The 18,931-nt window shown below is 48.0% G+C and overlaps 1 protein-coding gene across 1 annotated transcript in view; it reads right to left on the bottom strand.

The window, feature by feature from the left end:
• The window catches only part of LOC146789723 (tetratricopeptide repeat protein 21A-like), a 97,499-nt gene extending 79,352 nt beyond the window's left edge, over positions 1–18,147 (bottom strand). Inside the window, exon 1 of the mRNA XM_085630130.1 lies at positions 18,042–18,147. Within this exon, the coding sequence (XP_085486256.1) occupies positions 18,042–18,126 (85 nt within the window). The 5' untranslated portion in view covers positions 18,127–18,147. The remainder of the gene's footprint in view (positions 1–18,041) is intronic.
• Between the last annotated feature and the right edge of the window lie 784 nt (positions 18,148–18,931).

Genomic DNA, 18,931 nt, shown 5'->3' with positions numbered 1-18,931 from the left:
TTCACCAAACACAAGGGGCCACTAACTGGATGCCCAAACAAAAGTTCAAAAGGGCTGTAGCCAACCCCCTTTTCTGGGACTTCTCGTTAGGCAAAGAAAAGGCAGGGCAACAGGACACCCCATTTTTGCCTCAGCTTTTATGGGAGGCCCATGATAATTCCCTTTATGGTTTTGTTGAACTTTTCAACCAGCCAATTACATTGTGGGTGATAGGGTGTGGTGAATTTGTTATTCACTCCATACCCTTTCCACATTGCAGTGATGTAACTAGACATGAAGTTTGTATCTCTGTCAGTTAGGACTTCCTTAGCGAAACCCACTCTGGAAAAAATTCCTAGGAGGGCCCTGGCCATCACAGGAGCTGTGGTGGTTCAAGGGGTATAGTCTCTGCATACCTAGCCTAGTGGCATGGTCCACCACCACTAGAATGTAAGTGTGCCCAGATGCAGTTGGAGGGTTCATGGGACTAATTACGTTAATCCCAACCCTATCAAAGGGAACCCCCACCACAGGTAGTGATATTAGGGGGGGGCCTTTGTGGTACCACCTGCCTTACCACTGGCTTGACAGGTGGTACAGGAGCGACAAAACTCCTTGGTGTCCTCTGATATGTGGGGCCAGTGAAAGTGAGGGATAAGCCTGTCCCAAGTCTTACTTTGGCCAAGGTGATCTGCTAAGGGAATATCATGTGCCAAGGTGAGTAGGAAGCCCCTAAACTTCAGAGGTATGACCAACCTCCTGGTGGCACCAGGCTTGGGGTCTCCAGCCTCTGAGTACAGGAGTCCCTCATCCCAATAGATTCTGTTTGACCCACTGACACTTCCAGCAGCAGCTTGCTGTCTGAGGAGTTCAAAAGAGGGGCAGGTTTGCTGCTCCTGATTCAGATCTGCCCTGGAAGGGCCCCCTGTCTCCAAGAACTCCAACTGATCATTTACCAGTTCATATGAGACAGTTCCTTCACTGGGACTGGATCCATCTCCCTCAAGAGACTGATCCTCTCTCTGAGCCTGGGGAGAAGACACAGCCTTAACCCTCCTGCTCCTTCTCTTGGAAGGAACCTAGTCCATTTTTTCAGAATCCAGGGCCTGTTCAGTGCATATCAGTTTGGCCTGTGACCTGGTCACAGCAAACACATCTGCAGAGATGCCCAGCATTGCTGCCGGAGTCCTTAATTCCACTTCAGCCCAGGCTGAAGTCTCCAAATCATTGCCCAATAAGCATTCCACTGGAAGGTCTGAGCTCAACACAACTTTGTTTGGACCAGTTAGCTCTCCCCAGCTGAAATTAACAACTGCCAAGGAATGATCAGTCCGGACATTGTTAGCATTGGTCACTTGGTACATCTCACCAAGTATGATCGGATCAGGGTCCACAAGATGGTTTGTCACCATAGTGACACTTGCACCTGTGTCCCTGTAGGCCATGGCCTCCTTACCATTAATCAAAGGCTGTTGTCTGTATTTGCCCCGGTTACTGGGACTGACAAATAAGGTGGCAATATCCATGCCACCATCACAGACTAGTACAGCCTGAGCTGGAGTTCTGACTAGGCCAGAACCCATCTCAGAGCCCAAGGTTAACCCAATTAATCCCTTGTTCCCTGGACCACCACCTGTACTTGTGGTAGGGAACGCAGGTGCCTTAGGGGCAGTGGTGGTAGGAGGATTTTCCTTGGCTTTTGGACAAATCAGCATATTTTGTCCATTGGGTCTTTACCGCACAAAAGTAATACCAAGGTTTTCTCTTGCCTTGTCCTTTGTTGGATTGTGAGCCCCCCCCCATGCAGGTTTTTGGGGTCCTGCTGAAGACTTTTGATCTTTACCCTTGTACCCACCCTTTAGGGTTTTAGAATCTTGCTTCTTTTGGTCACCACCAGAGTTCTGTTTTTTCTGCTTCACCCTGGTCCTGACCCACTTATCTGCCTTCTTTCCCAATTTGTGGGGAGAAGTCAGATCAGAGGCTACCAGGTATTGATGCAACAACTGATTTTGGCAATTATTAAGGATCTGCTCCCTCATAATCAAATTGTACAATCCCTTGCAATCATTCACTTTGCTGCCCAGTAACAAGCCTTCCAAATCCTTAATAGCACTATCCACAAAGTCTACCCAGTCCTGATTCTTTGACTTCTGGGTGTCTCTGAACTTAATCCTATATTGTTCAGTGGTTAAGCCAAACCAATCAACAAGAGCACTCTTCAGGACCGAATAGTTGTCAGCATCCTCTTCTCTAACAGTGAGAATCTTATCTCTAGCTTTGTCAGCAAAGGAGAACCACAAGATAGCAGCCCACTGTTCTTGAGGGATCCTCTGAACTTTAGAGGCCCTCTCTAAAGCAGTTATCCATTTATGGATGTCATCCCCAACATGGTAGGGAGGGACAATCTTGCTCAGGTTCCTATTGTCAAAAGAATGTTCTTTATCTCTAGGGACACTATTGCTATCACCATTGGACTCTAGTCCCAACTTTTTTCTAACTCCCTGTACTTCTAGGGCTTCCTTGTCTAGGGTCAACTGCGCTTGCCTGAGCCTAAATCTAGGTCCCTCAAATTCAAGCAGTTGTACTCCCTCTCCAAGGAATGGTCCCTCTTGCAAGATACAGAGGTCCCTACAGACCGCCCTGAGTGATGGGACTCTGCAGAGGGAGATCTAGATCTCCTCTGTAAACTTTGCACTCTTCCAGGAGGGGTGAAGAGAGGGCCATTATGGCCTTCCTCACCATCTCCCTGAAGATCTGAATTGTCCAGGTGTGAATGATCTTGATCCTCCTGGCCAGGGTTTGAGTATAGGTCATAGAAGGTGTCACCTCCTGATCTGTCCTCATTCCCTGTCCTACCAACCATCTCCTGTTCATCTGACCCAGGCGTCTTCCTAGGGTCATCTAGCAGTAAGGCCTCTATGAAGCAGTGGGTGTTGGCAGTTCTTCCTGTCTTCAGCTTTCTTGAGACACACAGGTCTTTCAATTCTTGGAATGAAAGCTCACTGTATCTACAGCTCCACGAGCCACTGGCATCTCCTTTAGAAGACATACTAAGTATAGTAACGTGTTGCCCCTACCGAACCTATTGTGAACTAAACTCTCTGAGGCTGGAGAAAGGGTGTGCTAGACCCTGGACTTACCCAACCCTAAGTTTAGTAGAACTTGCTTATTCTAAGGTAGTATTATATGTACCTAGTACTCAGTGGTTTTTTTGTTAGTTAATACAAAGATTTTTCTGGTAAAACAATGTAGGCTTGAATCACAACTGCTGCACACCAATGTGAGGAGTTGGCCTGGTATATGATGTCCACTAATAAAAATGGGCACCTTACCCCAGTCCAAACCACTCTTAAGGTGATTTAAGAGGTCAAAGATAACCTTATAAAAGCTATTCAAGTCGTAGCTGTGGAGAGCAGCCTTCAGGCTTAGTCTTGATGGAATGTTAAGTAGCTTGTTTTACCAGAATCCAACCTTATTGTATTGGTTAAATGACAGAGAACCACACAGTAGTTATAAGAATATATATTTATTATAACCCCTTAAATACCTCACAGTATCTGCTACACGCAGATAAGCACAAAGGACAATACTGTAGCACAGAAACAATCGTAAGTAGCAGTAATGCACAGTGGGCTCCTGGGGAAGACCAAACCATATACTAAAATAGTGGTATAAAAACCACGACTCGAGTCAAGACAGTGCATAGAGGATGTAGAATCGCTGAGACCCGAAGGAACCACCCAAGGTGAGTAAGTAGGGACCCCAAGGCAGACGGGTGCAGTGTGGGAACACGACGGTGTGCTACGTACAATTCAATGGGAGAGTTGTGAGTTCAAATTTTAAAGTTAAAGGACCCTTCCCAGTGGATTACGAGGAAACCCTTTGGAACATAGAAGGTTGGAGAGCCACCCCACCCGTGGATACTGAAGTACCAGAGTTAGCTAGCCCAGGGACGCCGCATGCATAGGTCTGAAGTGGCGTCGGAAACCGCCGTCGTTCTCAATGGGAGTCTTCAAAAAAATGCCACTGCGGGAAAGAAGAAAGTGTCCGGTAGAATCCGCAGGTGGATTCTTGATGGAAGGAACCTGAAAGCAGAGGGGACAGAGTCTGTGTCACTCAGGAGTGACCAGGGGCTCAGTAGACGAATGCCCACCGATGTCGGATGATTCAGGTGCGAAGAAGGAAACCTTGACTCAACAGCTGCAGGAACCAGGAGACATCAAGGACGACCAGGAGCCGAATACGAGCTGTCCCATGAAGGATGTCGAGTGCTGAAAGGTCGGTGTCCGGTGGGAGCACCAACAAGCCTTGGCAGCGGCAACCCACGTAGACGGTCAAAGAAAGGTAATGTCTGGCCCAGCAAGGACGAGAGGACTCACCACAGCAAGGGGAGTCAGGGCAGGCCTGAGGCAACTAGGGGAGCCCAAGAAAATCAGGATTGTCCCTCAAATGGACCCACAGGCCGAAGGCAGAGGAGTCATGAGGGGGCCTCTAGCAGTTTCACCAAACAGTTTGCAGGACACTAAGTGTGAGGAGGCCAAAGTACTTGGTAGGAAATGTGCGCAGAGGTGAGGGCAATCGACAGCCCAATGCACGAAGTTTGGGAACATCAACAAGCATATGCAATTGCAAAAGTACACGGTGCACTGGGTTTCGGGTTATTCAGTCCCCCACAAGGGATACTGGCTCCAAACTTGGTGAGAGGGCAGCTCAACCTCAAGGAATGTAGGAACCCACATCCTGTGTTGCTGGAGCCTTCGGAGTCCATAGGAGCTCAGGATAAGCAGACCGGTCAGTTATGTTAAGGTGCCTGCGAACGCAGAGGAGGGACTCCTTCACTCCAAGGGAGATACTTCAGTTGTCTTTGAAGCTCCACAGGTTCTGTACAGAGCCTGTATGATGCACTGGCACAGACTATGCTTTTGACGGAGAGGGAGACGAAGTCGGTCCCAGTCAAAGTCCAGAGTGTCCAGACGGTCGAAGGACAGTGGTTTCTTGTTCAGAATCTTGTCCACATCAAATCTAGGGTCCTACAGCCAGGTAAGCCCTTTTGTACCCACGGGAGAGGGTTGGACAGATTCAGCGGACCTGCCTAGGGGAGGGTCAGGACAGTGGAGTGGTTACACCCATGTCCTTTTTCCAGTTTCACGCCAGAGCAGGAGCAAACGGCTCCAAGAACTGGTTTGAACTGGACTATGCACAGGGACATCAAATGTGCCCATCGTGCAGTCTTTCAGGCACTTTGGCAGTGCAGCCACCCAGCTCCAGTAACCTAAATCCTGTCTGGGAAGTGGTCACACCTCCCTGTGACAGGACGCCTATTATGCTGCCTTCCTCTGCTCGAGCTTGGCTCAGCAGCAGGAGGAGGGCAGAAATGTATCTCTGGTCGGCAGCATCCATTTTGTGCTGTCCGGGTTGAGAAGACTGATACCGGGAAGACCAGGGACCCACGAAGCTTGCTTCTGAGGGGTGGAATCCTACCTCCCACACCGGTTACTTGTGGAGGTATGATTCCAAGGTGTTTGATACCAAACACAACATGTTTTTTTTCTGCTGTTTTTGAGATAGAATTTACCTTGAGGTTATAATGAACCTCTAGCTATATGTCTGGCTGTGTCACAGACAACCCGGGAGAATGGTCTCCGAAGGCTGCAGAGGGGCTCTGCTCATGCAGGGGCACCCTCTCACGTAAAACCCAGCACCCTGCCTTGTGCTTCTTATGGTTGCCCCCACTTTTTGCTAGATGTTACACTGTTTTGACTAGTCTGACTAGGATTCTGCTAATCAGGACCGCAGTCTATCTGCTTTCTCCTTAAAACGTATTGACATGTACTTGGGTACACTCCAGATTGGATACTGGGGTACCCGTATAAGTCGCTAGTATATGGTACACATGTACCAAGGGCATAGGTACCCCAGAGGCCTCCCATGGGCTTAAGCATGTATTATGCCACCCATGAGAGGCCATGCAAAATGGAACTAGAGGCCTGCCATTGCAGCCTGTGTAAGATGGTGCATGCACCACATTTATTTATTTTATTTATAGAGAGCTTATAGAGCGCTCAGTAACGCCATCTCGGCGTGTCCCCGCGCTAAAGCTACCAGCGATCACCATGAGAGCCTGTGACCTACACAGTGTATAGATGTGTTTTAAGCTTGGCCCTGAACTGCGCTTCACTGCTCTCCAGTCTCAGAGCAGGAGGAAGTTTGTTCCATTGTTGAGCTGCTTGGAACGCAAAAGATCGTCCACCCATTCTAGCCTTCCTTATCCTGGGGACTGTCAGCAGCCCGGCACCCTCCGACCGGAGGGTCCTTGTTGGTTCGTAGCGGCTGACTAGATCCCTAAGGTAGGCGGGCGACCTGCCCCAGACAATTCGGTGACAGACGAGGAGGCACTTAAGCAGCACACGTTTCTTCACAGGCAGCCAGTGAAGCGCATCCAGCGCCTTTTGAGAATTAGCCCTCCTAGGTCTTCTTAGCACCAATCTAGCGGCGGAATTCTGGATAACTTGCAGGCGGCCCAGGCAGCCCTCGGTGGCCCCTAGGAACAAGATGTTTCCATAGTCCATCCGAGAGGTCACCAGTGCCTGCGTCAGTGTCCTTCTGGCCGCTATGGGTAGGAGGTCTAAGGTTTTGTTTAGGGTCTTTAGTACTCCAAAACATTTGCCCATAGTTTTACTATATCTATAGGTCACTACACTTAAAACCTATGTCACCCCTATAGCAGGCCTTGACAATCCTGAAGGCAGGGTGCTGGGCTTTATATGAAAGGGTGCCCCTGCATGAGCAGGGCCCCTCTGCAGCCTTCTGAGACCATTCTCCCAGGTTGTCTGTGACACAGCCATACATAGGTAGGTGTGCATTATAACCTCGCGGTAACTGCTATCTCGAAAACGGCAGAAACAAAACATGTCATGTTAGGTATCAAACACCTTGGAATCATACCTCCACACCGGCAAACACAGTGGGATGTACGATTCCACCCCTTGGAAGCAAGCTTCATGGGTCCCTGGTCTTCCCGGTACCAGCCTTCTCGACCCAGACAGCACAAAATGGATGCTGCCAACCAGAGAAACGTTTCTGCCCTCCTGATGGTGAGCCAAGCTCGAGCAGAGGAAGGCACCACAATAGGCATCTTTTCTCAGGGAGGTGTGACAATCTCCCAGACAGAATTTTGTGTATTGGAGCTGGGTAGGTGCACTGCCAAAGTGCCTGAAAGTCTGAACGAAGGGCACACTTGGTGTCCCTGTGCATAGTCCTGTACAAACCAGTTCTGGGAGCTGTTGGCGCCTGCTCTGGCACAAAACTGGACAAAGGACATGGCTGTAACCAACCCCCTGTCCTGACCCTTCCCTGGGAGGGTCCCCTGAATCTGTCCAACCCTCTCCTGTGGGTACAAAAGGGCTTTCCTGACTGTAGGACCCTAGATTCGACGTGGACAAGATTCAGAACAAGAAACCCCTGACCTTCGACCGTCTGGACACACTGGACTTCGCTTAACTTCGACTGAGCCCGACCTAATCTCCCTCTCTGTCCAAAGCATCTTCTGTGCCCGTGCACCATACAGGCTCTGGGCAGGATCTGTGGAGAATTAAGGACAACTGAAATATCTCCCTTGGAGTGAAGGAGTCACTTCCCTGTGTTTGCAGGCACTGTAACGCAACTGACCGGTCTGCTGATCCTGAGCTCCTGCGGACTTAGAAGGCTCCAGCAACACAGGAGGTTGGTTCCTATGTCCTTGAGCTCAAGCTGCCGTCTCACCAAGTTTGAGGCTAGTATCCCTCTTGGGGACCGCATAACCTGAAACCCTGTGTACCACATACTTTTGCAATTGCCTATGCTTGTTGGTGTTCCCGAAGTTCGTGCATTAGGCTGTCAATAGCCTCACCTCTGCGCATATTTCCTACAAAGGACTTCAGCCTCCTTTCACTCTGCGCCCTGCATGTTGTTGCTTTGTGAACCTGCTAGAGGTCCCCTCGCAACTCCTGTGCCTTCGGCCTGTGGGTCCATTTGAGGGACAACAGTGCTTTTCTTGGGCTGCCCTGCTTGCTCCATGCCTGCCCTGGCTCCCCTTGCTGTGGTGAGTCCTCTGGTCCTTGCTGGGGCAGACCTTACCAATCTGACCTTTCGTGGATTGCCTCTGCCAAGGCTTGTTGGTGCTCCAGCCGGACACGGACCTTTCAGCACTCAAAATCCTACGTGGGACAGCTCACATCCGGCTCCTGGTCGTCCTCGACATCTACTGGTCCCTGCATTTGTAGGGTCAAGGTCTCCTTCTTCGCACCTGAAGCACCGGACATCGGTGGGCATTCGTCTACCGAGTCCCTGGTCACTCCTGAGTGACCCAGACTCTGTACCCTCTGCTTTCAGGTTCCTTCCATCATGAACCGCACCTGCGGGTTTCACCAGACACTTTTCTTCTTTCCAGAAGTGGCATTTCTTTGAAGACTCCCATTGAGAATGACGGCGGTTTCCGACGCCACTTCAGACTTATGCCCCCGGCTTCCTTGGGATAGGTAATTCTGGTTCTTCGGTATCCACGGGTGGGGTGATTCTCCAACCTTCTAGGTTCCAAAGGGTTTCCTCGTAATCCACTGGGAAGGGTCCTTTAACTTAAAAATTGCAACCGCGACTCTCCCACTGAATTGCACGTAGCACGCGGTCGTGTCCTCACACTGCACCTGTCCTCCGTGGGGTCCCCACGTACTCAACTTGGGTGGTTCCTTGGGGTCCCAGTGTTTCTACACACTCTAGACTCGGTCTCGAATCAAGTCGTGGTTCTTATACCACTATTTTAGTATATGGTTTGGTTCCCCCTTGGAGCACACTGTGTATTAGTGCTACTAACCATTGTTTCGGTGCTAAAGTATTGTGTGATTTGTGTTTATCAGCGTGCAGTGTTTACTGTGAGGTATTTAAGCGGTTATAATAATAAATATATATTCTTATAACTACTGTGTGGTTCTCCTTTAATTTAACCAATACAGAAGGTTGCATTCTGGTAAAACAAGCTGCTTAACATTCCTTCAAGATTAAGCCTGAACACTGCTCTCCACAGCTACCACTTGGATAGCTTTCTAAGGTTATCTTTGACCTCTTAAATTACCATAAGGGTTATTTGGACTCTTGCAAGGTGCCCACTTTAATTAGTGGACATCATATACCAGTCCAACTTCTCACATTGGTGTGCAGTGGTTGAGATTCAAGCCTGCATTGTTTTACCAGATAAATCTTTGCATTGATTAACTGAAAACCACTAAGTACTAGGTACATACAATACTAGCTTAGAATAAGTTCTATTGAACCTAGGGTTGGGTAAGTCAAGGGTCTAGCACACCCTTTCTTTCTCCAACCTCAGAGAGTTTAGTTGCCACTAGGTTAGGTAGGTGCAACATCTCACCACACTTAGTATGTCTTCTAAAGGAGATGCCAGAGTCTCTCTGCACTCTAGATACAGTGAGCTTTCATTCCAAGAATTTAAAGCCCTGTGTGCCTCTAGAAAGCTGAAGACCGGGAGAACTGCAAACACCCACCGCCTCATAGAGGCCTTGCTGCTAGAAGACCTTAGGACAGGTCAGGAGGTGACACCTTCTATGACCTAGACTCAAACCAAGGACAGGAGGATCAAGATGATTCCCACCTGGACAACTCTGATCTTCAGGGAGATGGTGAGGAATGGCACTCTCTTCACCCCTCCTGGAAGAGTGTAGAGTTTAACAAGGAGATCTAGGTCTCCCTCTGCAGAGTCACATCACTCAGGACCAGTGCTTTAAATGGGCCGGTACTGTCCGGTATGGAGTACCGGCACTTTTTTATTTTGGGAGGGAGAGTACTTCAAGAGAAATGCTATACTTTTAATTGGAGAGTACCGGCACTTCCCAGAAACAAGCAGGTACTCTGCTACAGAGTACAGGCACTTTTATTTTTCCATTTCAAGCACTGCTCAGGACAGTCTGTAGTGACCTCTGTATCTAGCAAGAGGGACCATTCCTTAGACAGGGAGTACCAACTGAATACATTTGAGAAAGCTAGATTTAGGCTCCGGCAAGAGCAGTGGACTCAAGACAAGAAAGCCCTAGAAGACCAGAGAGCTAGAAAAAAGTTGGGACTAGAATTCCATGGTGGCAGCAACAGTGTTCCTAGATTTAAAGAACATTCTTTTGGAAATAGGAACCTGAGCAAGATGGTCCCTCTCTACCATGTTGGGGGATGACATCCATAAATGGATAACTGCTTTAGAGAGGGCCTGTAAAGTTCAGAGGGTCCCTCAAGAGCAGTGGGCAGCTATCTTGTGGCTCTCCTTTGCTGACAAAGGTAGAGATAAGCTCCTAATTGTTAGAGAAGAGGATGCTGACAACTATTCAGTCCTGAAGAGTGCTCTCATTGATGGGTTTGGCTTTACCACTTAACTATACAGGAATAAGTTCAGAGACACCCAGAAGGCACAGAATCAGGACTTAGTAGACTTTGTGGATAGTGCCATTAAGGCTCTGGAAGGCTTGTTACTTGGCAGCAAAGTGAATGATTTCAAGGGATTGTACAATGTGATGATGAGGGAGCAGATCTTTAATAATTGCCAACATCACTTGTTGCATATATACCTGGCTGACTCTGATCTGACTTCTCCCCAAGAATTGGGAAAGAAGGCAGATAAGTGGGTCAGGACCAGGGTGAAGTAGAAAAACCAGAATTCTGGTAGTGACCAGAAGTAGCAAGATTCGAAAACTCCAGATAAAGGTGGGGACAAGGGTAAAGACCAAAAGTATTCATCAGGGCCCGAAAAACCTGGCTCGGGGGGGGGGCACAATTCAACAAAGGAAAAGTCAAGAGAAAACCTTGGTTTTACCGTTGTAAGGTAAAGACCCATTGCACAAACAATGCTGATAGTCCAAAAGCCAATAAAAATACTCCTACCACCACTTCCCTAAGGCAACTGCACCCCCTAGTACAAATACAGGTGGTGGTACAAGGGATTAGTAGGGTTAACCTTGGGTTCTGAGCTGGTTTCTGGCCTAGAAGGAAAACCAGCTCAGGTTGAACTAGTCTGTGATGGTGGCATAGATATTGCCACCTTATTTGTCAGTCCCAGCAACCTGGGCAAATACAGACAACAGCCTTTTATTAATGGTAAGGATGCCATGGCATACAGGGACACAGGTGCAAGTGTCACTATGGTGACAACAGATCTTGTGGACCCTGATCAGATCATACTTGGTGAGAAGTACCAAGTGCCCAATGCTAACAATGCCAGGACTGATCATTCCTTGGCTGTTGTTAATTTCAGCTGGGGAGGGTAACTGGCCCAAAGAAAGTTGTGGTTAGCTAAGACATTCCAGTTGAATGCTTATTGGGCAATGATTTGGAAAGTTCAGCCTGGGCTGAAGTGGAATTATGGATTCATGCTGCAAGGCTCGGCATCTCTGCAGATGTGTTTACTGTGACCAGGTCACAGGCCAAACTGATGTCCACTGAATAGGCCCTAGATGCTGAAAAAATGAACCAGGTGCCTTCCAAGAGGAGGAGCAGGAGGGATAAGACTGTCTTCCCCCTAGGCTCAGAGAGAGGATCAGTTTCTTGAGGGAGATGATCCCAGTCCCTGTGAAGGAACGGTCTCAGATGAACTGGATCCTGGTCAGGTTGAGTTCTTGGGGACAAGAAGCCCTTCCAGGGCAGATCTGAGTCAGGAGCAGCACACCTGCATCTCTCTTGAACCCCTCAGACAGCAAGCTGCTGCTGAGGCTGCTGGGAGTGTCAGTTGGTCCCACAGGATATATTGGGATGAGGGACTCCTGTACGCAGAGGGTAGAGACCCCAAGCCTGGTGCCACCAGGAGGTTGGTCATACCTCTGACGTTTAGGGGCTTCCTACTCACCTTGGTACATGATATTCCCTTAGCAGGAAACCTAGCTCAAAGTAAGACTTGGGACAGGCTTGTCCCACACTTTCACTGGCCTCACACGTCAGAGGACACCAAGGAGCTTTATCGCTCCTATACCACCTGTCAAGCCAGTGGCAAGTCAGGTGGTGCCACAAAGGCCCCTCTAATACCACTACCTGTGGTGGGGGTTTCCTTTGAGAGGGTTGGGATTGACATAATTGGTCCCATGAACCCTCCAACTGCATCTGGGCACAGTTATATTCTAGTGGTGGCGGACAATGCCACTAGGTATCCAGAGGGTATACCCCTTAGAACCACCACAGCTCCTGTGATGGCCAGGGCTCTCCTGTTTTTTTTTCCCAGACTGGGTTTCCCTAAGGTCTTAACTGACAGAGGTACAAACCTCATGTCTAGCTACATCACTGCAATGTGGAAGGAGTGGGGAGTTAATTACAAATTCACCACACCCTATCACCCACAATGCAATGGGTTGGTTGAAAAGTTCAACAAAACCCTAAAGGGCATGATCATGGGCCTTCTAGAAAAGCTTAGGCGAAAATGGGATGTCCTGTTGCCCTGCCTTCTCTTTGCCTACAGAGAGGTCCAACAAAAGGGGGTTAGCTACAGCCCTTTTGAACTTTGGTTTGGGCATCCAGTTAGGGGTCTCTTGTGTTTGGTGAAGGAGGGATGGGAGTTACCTCTCAAACCTCCCAAGCAAGACATAGTGGACTAAGTACTTGGTCTCTGCTCCAGGATGGCGGAGTACATGAAGGCGGCCAGCAAAAACCTTGAGGCAAGCCAATAATTGCAAAAAGCTTGGCATGTTGAAAAGGCTGTACTGTCTGTGTATCAGCCGGAACAGAAAGCATGGGTGTTGGAGCCTGTGGTCCCAGCAGCTCTCCGAGACAAGTGGAGTTGACCCCATACTATTCTTGAGCAAAAGGGAGAGGTCACCTATTTGGTGGACCTTGGAACTCCCTGGAGCCCCGGTAGGGTTATCCATGTAAACAGGCTCAAACCCTATGTGGACAGGGCAGACATGGGCTTGCTCATGGCTACTGATGAGGGACAGGAGGAAGCGAGTGAGCCACTCCCTGACCTCCTCTCACAGAACCCTGATGATGGCTCATTTGATGGTGTAGCCTTGGCAGGCAGTCTCACTGAGCAACAGAAGAATGATTGCAGGAGGGTCCTCAATCAATACAGGCACATGTTCTCTTTGACTCTTAGTCAGTCCACTTGGTGTACCCATGAAGTGGCCACAGGTGACAGTCTGCCTGTTAAAAATAGGATTTACAGGCAGCCTGACCATGTCAGAGATTGTATCAGGACTGAGGTCCAAAAGATGCTGGAATTGGGAGTGATTGAACCCTCAGACCGCCCCGGGGCTAGTCCCGTGGTCCTGGTACCCACCAAGGGTGGTAAAAGAGAAATTAGGTTTTGTGTGGACTACAGGGCACTCTATGCAGTCACTAGGACTGATGCTCACCCTATTTCTAGGGCAGCTGAACTCATTGGTATTTTGGCCTCAGCCAAGTTCTTGAGCACATGTGACCTTACTGCTTAATATAGGGAAATCAGACTATCTGAGGATGCCAAACCAAAAACAGCATTTTCAACCCCTAGTGGGCATTATCAATTTATTGTGGTGACCTTTGGCAAGAAGAATGCACCAGCCACATTCCAAAGGTTGGTAAACGAAGTCTTTACAGGCCTGGAAGCCTATAGTGCAGCATATCTTGATAATATAGCTGTCTTTAGCTCCACCTGGGAGGTTCACCTGGTCCACCTGAAGAATGTTTTGGAGGCCCTGCAGAAAGCAGACCTCGCTATCAAGACCACCAAGTGGCAGATAGGGCAGAGTAAGGCTGTATACCTGGGACACCTGATAGGTGGAGGTCAGGTTCAACCATTGCAGAGGAAAATCCAGACCATCATGGACTGGGTTGCTCCCACTACCCAGACTCAGGTCAGAGCTTTCTTGGGCCTGACTGGGTATTACAGAAGATTCATAAAAGGATATGGGTCCATAGTGACTCCCTTGAATGATCATACCTCAAAGAGAATGCCCAAGAAAGTTCAGTGGACAGTTAGCTGTCAGAAGGCATGTGATTACCTCAAGCAGGCCATGTCTACTGCTCCCATTCTGCAAAGACCAGACTATTCCAAACAATTCATTGTCCAAACAGATGCATCTGAGTTGGGGGTAGGGGCTGTGTTGTCACAACTTAATGCAGAGGGTCAGGATCAACCAGTAGCTTTTATCAGCAGAAGGTTGACCTCCAGAGAGAAACGTTGGTGAGCTATTGAGAGGGAAGCCTTTGCTGTGGTTTGGGCTCTGAAGAAGCGGAGGCCATACTTATTTGGCACTCACTTCATTGTTCAGACAGACCATAAGCCCCTCTTATAGCTAAAGCAGATGAAGGGTGAAAACCCCAAACTTTTGGGGTGGTCCATTTCCCTACAGGGGATAGACTATACAGTGGAACATAGACCTGGGAGTAACCATGCCAATTCAGATGGACTCTCCAGATATTTCCACTTAGAAAATGAAGACTCAACTGGGCAAGGTTAGTCTCCTCACCTTCCGTTTGAGGGTGGGGGGTTTGTGTAGGAAATTAGGACCTGCTTCTTATGGTTACCCCCACTTTTTGCTTGATGTTACACTCTTTTGACTAGTCTGACTGGATGCCGATACTCAGGACCCCAGTCTATCTGCTTTCGCCTTAAAATGTATTGACATGTACTTAGGTACACTCCAGATTGGATCCTAGGGTACCCTTATAAGTCCCTAGTATATGGTACAGATGTACCCAGGGAATAGGTACCCTAGAGGCCTCCCATGGGCTAAAGCATGTATTATGCCAGCCATGAGAGGCCATGCAAAATGGAACTACAGGCCTGCCATTGCAGCCTGTGTAAGATGGTGCATGCACCACTTACAATAGATATAGGTTTACTATATCTATAGGTCACTACACTTAAAACCTATAAGTCCCCCCTATAGCAGTCCTTCCAAATCCTGAAGGCAGGGTGCTGGGTTTTATGTGAGAGGATGCACCTGCATGAGCAGGGCACCTCTGCAGCCTTCGGAGACCATTCTCCCAGTTTGTCTGTGACACAGCCAGACCTATAGGTAGAGGTGCATTATAACCTCGCGGTAAAAGCCATCTCAAAAACGGCTGAAACAAAACATGCCCACCTTGGAATTATACTTCCACACCGGTAACTCTGTGTGGGAGGTATGATTCCACCCCTCAGAAGCAAGCTTCGTGGATCATTAGTCTTCCGGGTACCAGCCTTCTCAACCCGGACAGCACTAAATGGATGCTGCCGACCAGAGACACATTTCTGCCCTCCTGCTGCTTAGCCAAGCTTGAGCAGAGGAAGGCAGCACAATAGGCATCCTGTCACAGGAAGATGTGACCACCTTCCAGACAGGATTTAGTGTATTGGAGCTGGGTGGGTGCACTGCCAAAGTGCCTGAAAGTCTGCACGAGGGGCACATTTGGTGTCCCTGTGCATAGTCCACTTCAAACCAGTTATGTGAACCGTTGGCACCTGCTCTGGCACGAAACTGGACAAAGAACATGGGTGTAATCACCCCCCTGTCCTGACCCTCCACTGGGAGGGTCCCCTGAATCTGTTCAACCCCCTTCCGTGGATACAAAAGATCTTACCTGGCTGCAGGACCCTAGATTCGATGTGGATCGTCTGGGCCTGTGCACCATACAGGCTCCATGCAGGACCTGTGGAGTATCAGGGACAACTGAAGTTTCTGCCTTGGAGTGAAGGAGTCACTCCCCTGCGTTTGCAGGCACCGTAATGCAACTGACTGGTCTGCTGATCCTGAGCTCCTGCGTACTCCGAAGGCTCCAGCAACACTGGAGGTGAGAACCTACGTTCCTTGAGGTCGAGCTGCCCTCTCACCAAGTTTGAGGCCAGTATCCCTCGTGGAGACCGCATAACCCGAAACCCTGTGCACCAGGTACTTTTGCAATTGCATATGCTTTTGGTTTTCCCCAACTTCATGCATTTGGCTGACAATAGCCCTCACGTCTCCGCACATTTCTTACAAAGGACTTCGGCCTCCTCGCACTCTGTGCCCTTCAAGCTGTTGGTTTGTGAAACTGATAGAGTTCCCCTCGCGACTTCTGTGCCTTCGGCCTGTGGGTCCAGTTGTGGGACATCACTGCTTTTCTTGGGCTTCCCTGGTTCCTCCAGGCCTGCTCTGACTCCCCTTGCTGTGGTGAGTTTTCTCAGTCTTGCTGGGCCAGACCGTACCCATCTTTGACCTTCATGGGTTGCTGCTGCCAAGGCTTGTTGGTGCTCCCGGCAGACACCGACCCATCAGCACTCGACATCCTTCGTGCAACAGCTCGCATCCGGCTCCTGGTTGTCCTCAACGTCTCCTGGTTCCTGCAGCTGTAGAGTCAAGGTCTCCTTCTTCGCACCTGAAGCACCCGACATCGGTGGGCATTTGTCTACCGAGCCCCTGGTCACTCCGGAGTGACCCAGACTCTGTCCCCTCTGCTTTCAGGTTCCTTAAATCAAGACTCCACCTGCGGATTCCACGGGAAACTTTTCTTCTTTCCAGCAGTGGCATTTCTTTGAAGACTCCCATTGCGAACGACGGTGGTTTCCGACGACACTTCAGACCTAAGCAGCCGGCTTCCCTGGGATAGGTAACTTGGTACTTCGGTATCCACGGGTGGGGTGGCTCACCAACCTTCTATGTTCCAAAGGGTTTCCTTGTAATCCACTGGGAAAGGTCCTTTAACTTAAAAATTGCAACCACGACTCTCCCATTGAATTGCACGTAGCACGCGGTCGTGTCCTCACACTGCACCCGTCCTCCACGGGGTCCCTATGTACTCACCTTGAGTGGTCCCTTGAGGTCCCAGTGATTTTATACACTCTAGACACTGTCTTGACTCAAGTTGTGGGTCTTATACCACTATTTTAGCATATGGTTTGGTCTCCCCCCTGGAGCCCACTGTGTATTAGTGCTACTTACGATCGTTTCTGTGCTAAAGTATTGTGCGCTTTGTGTTTATCTGCATGTAGCAGATACTGTGAGGTATTTAACGTGTTATAATAATAAATATCTATTCTTATAACTACTGTGTGGTTCTCCTTTCATTTAACCAATACAATAAGGTTGCATTCTGGTAAAACAAGCTGATTAACAGTCCTTCAAGATTAAGGCTGAAGGCTGCTCTCCACAGCTACCACTTGAATAGCTTTCTAAGGTTATCTTTGATCTATTAAATCACCATAAGGGTTCTTTGGACTGGTGCAAGGTGCCCACTTTAACTAGTGGACATCATATACCAGGCCAACTTCTCACATTACTGAAAAAGTTCGAAGGTTAAAGCCCAACAAAATCCAGCCTTATCCTGCTTGGAGCTTTTGGTACCAAAACCAACGGCCTCATCAGGTGGTGAATGATGACGTATCTGACTTTGATGGACCCTCACAGCCATCATCTTGGACCTTGCCCTGCTAAAGGGCTTTGACTGCTATGAAAAAAAGAAAAAGGCTGAAGGGAAATACTATGACCGGGACAACCTGCTTGGAATATCAGACCTCCGCTCCATCGCGTTTGGCCTAAAATCATGCCTCAGTCCCAGTCAACAAAAACTGTAGCTTTTTAAAGCCACTTTACTTTTTCTAGGTGCTTTTTGTCTTAACACTTTCCATTTTCATAACTCCAGTTCTCCATATCAATTGTAATGATCTTGATGTCTCGTTAAATCATTCTTTTTTTCTCTAAACTGGTTTCCGAATTTTATTTTGTTTTGTTCTTTACTTCAAAATGTTGATACTCCTTGAACTTACCATGCATTTCTCTGGTGAACTGCCTTCTTGTGGCATTCTACTAGGGGCTGAGCAGAGCTTCTCAGACTTGTTTTGAGACCTAACCAGGATGTATTTATTGAGTTGGTAAGGGACCCCGATTTTCAAACCAATAACCCCTTTTCTAACAACACCTTCCTAATTTTTGGTCAAAGCATGTTTTGGTGCTGCAAGAGGTTGCTAAGATGGCGAGTTCTGACAAATCAATATTAAAACGTTTTATTTTTATGATGTATATCTGCCAAAAAATCTCCACCAGCAACATCACTTTGACAAAAGTAAGACTATGTGAATAAAAATAGCAAAATGTGTTTTCATAACTCACCAATTGTTGGGTTTGATTCATTGCTGTATTTCCAAGCCAATTCATAGTTAATGGATGCGTCTTGATAGGATTGCTCTTTTTCCATGATGAAGCCAAGGTATTCATATGCTTTACAACATGACTAAAACAAAACATAAATGAAAGCTTCACAATGTCTGGCATTTCATTTCATAGAGAGTACATAATAAATAATATCAGAGAGAACTTTTTGTACTCGACCCCCAGTGTACAAGACTAGCTTGAGTTACAAATAAAGCCATGTTCTTCAAAGTTCTTCACATATAATTGGTAGAGCAATTATTGGTCTCCAACCATGTCTTCTCAGAAAAGAAGAAAAGCATACTCACATGTAGTTACACCTAACTAGCCCTGAGACAGCACCAGGAACACAATATCTCCGACTAGTAATAATGCTAAGAGATAGTTGAGAATATCAGTAAACACTCTGGCTACATTTCCTGGGGTTTATGTACCTGCACAGAGAAATTGTAATGGCTTCTTAGGAATCTAATACTGAAGAACAAGGTGTACACACGTGCTGACGTTTCAAGCACGCATGCATACAATCCCCCTCCTCCTCCCATTGTTTTTGGCGGATACAATATATTCCTAGCAATACATTCCAGAGACCAAGTTAAGGGTTTATTTTTTTGTGGTCACCCTTTGAAGTAATCATTAAATCATAGGATGTTTGAATAAGGTTACAAACTCAGCGTAGTTAGAAATAAAACGTCTGCAATTAGTTTACTGAAAAAAATGTATGTGGGAGAAATACATCTCACCTATAAATTCACCTTTAAACTCACTGACGTCACACACTCAAATATTTACCATTCCCCACTATATTTGCCTTATCTCACCCTCCCTCCACATACCTCGATTTGCCAGAT

This window comes from Triturus cristatus, chromosome 10, assembly GCF_964204655.1.
Source record: "Triturus cristatus chromosome 10, aTriCri1.1, whole genome shotgun sequence".
Classification (NCBI taxonomy): Eukaryota; Metazoa; Chordata; class Amphibia; order Caudata; family Salamandridae; genus Triturus; species Triturus cristatus.
Note: the sequence above shows the minus strand (reverse complement) of the source record. Positions and strands in the feature narration are given on the sequence as shown.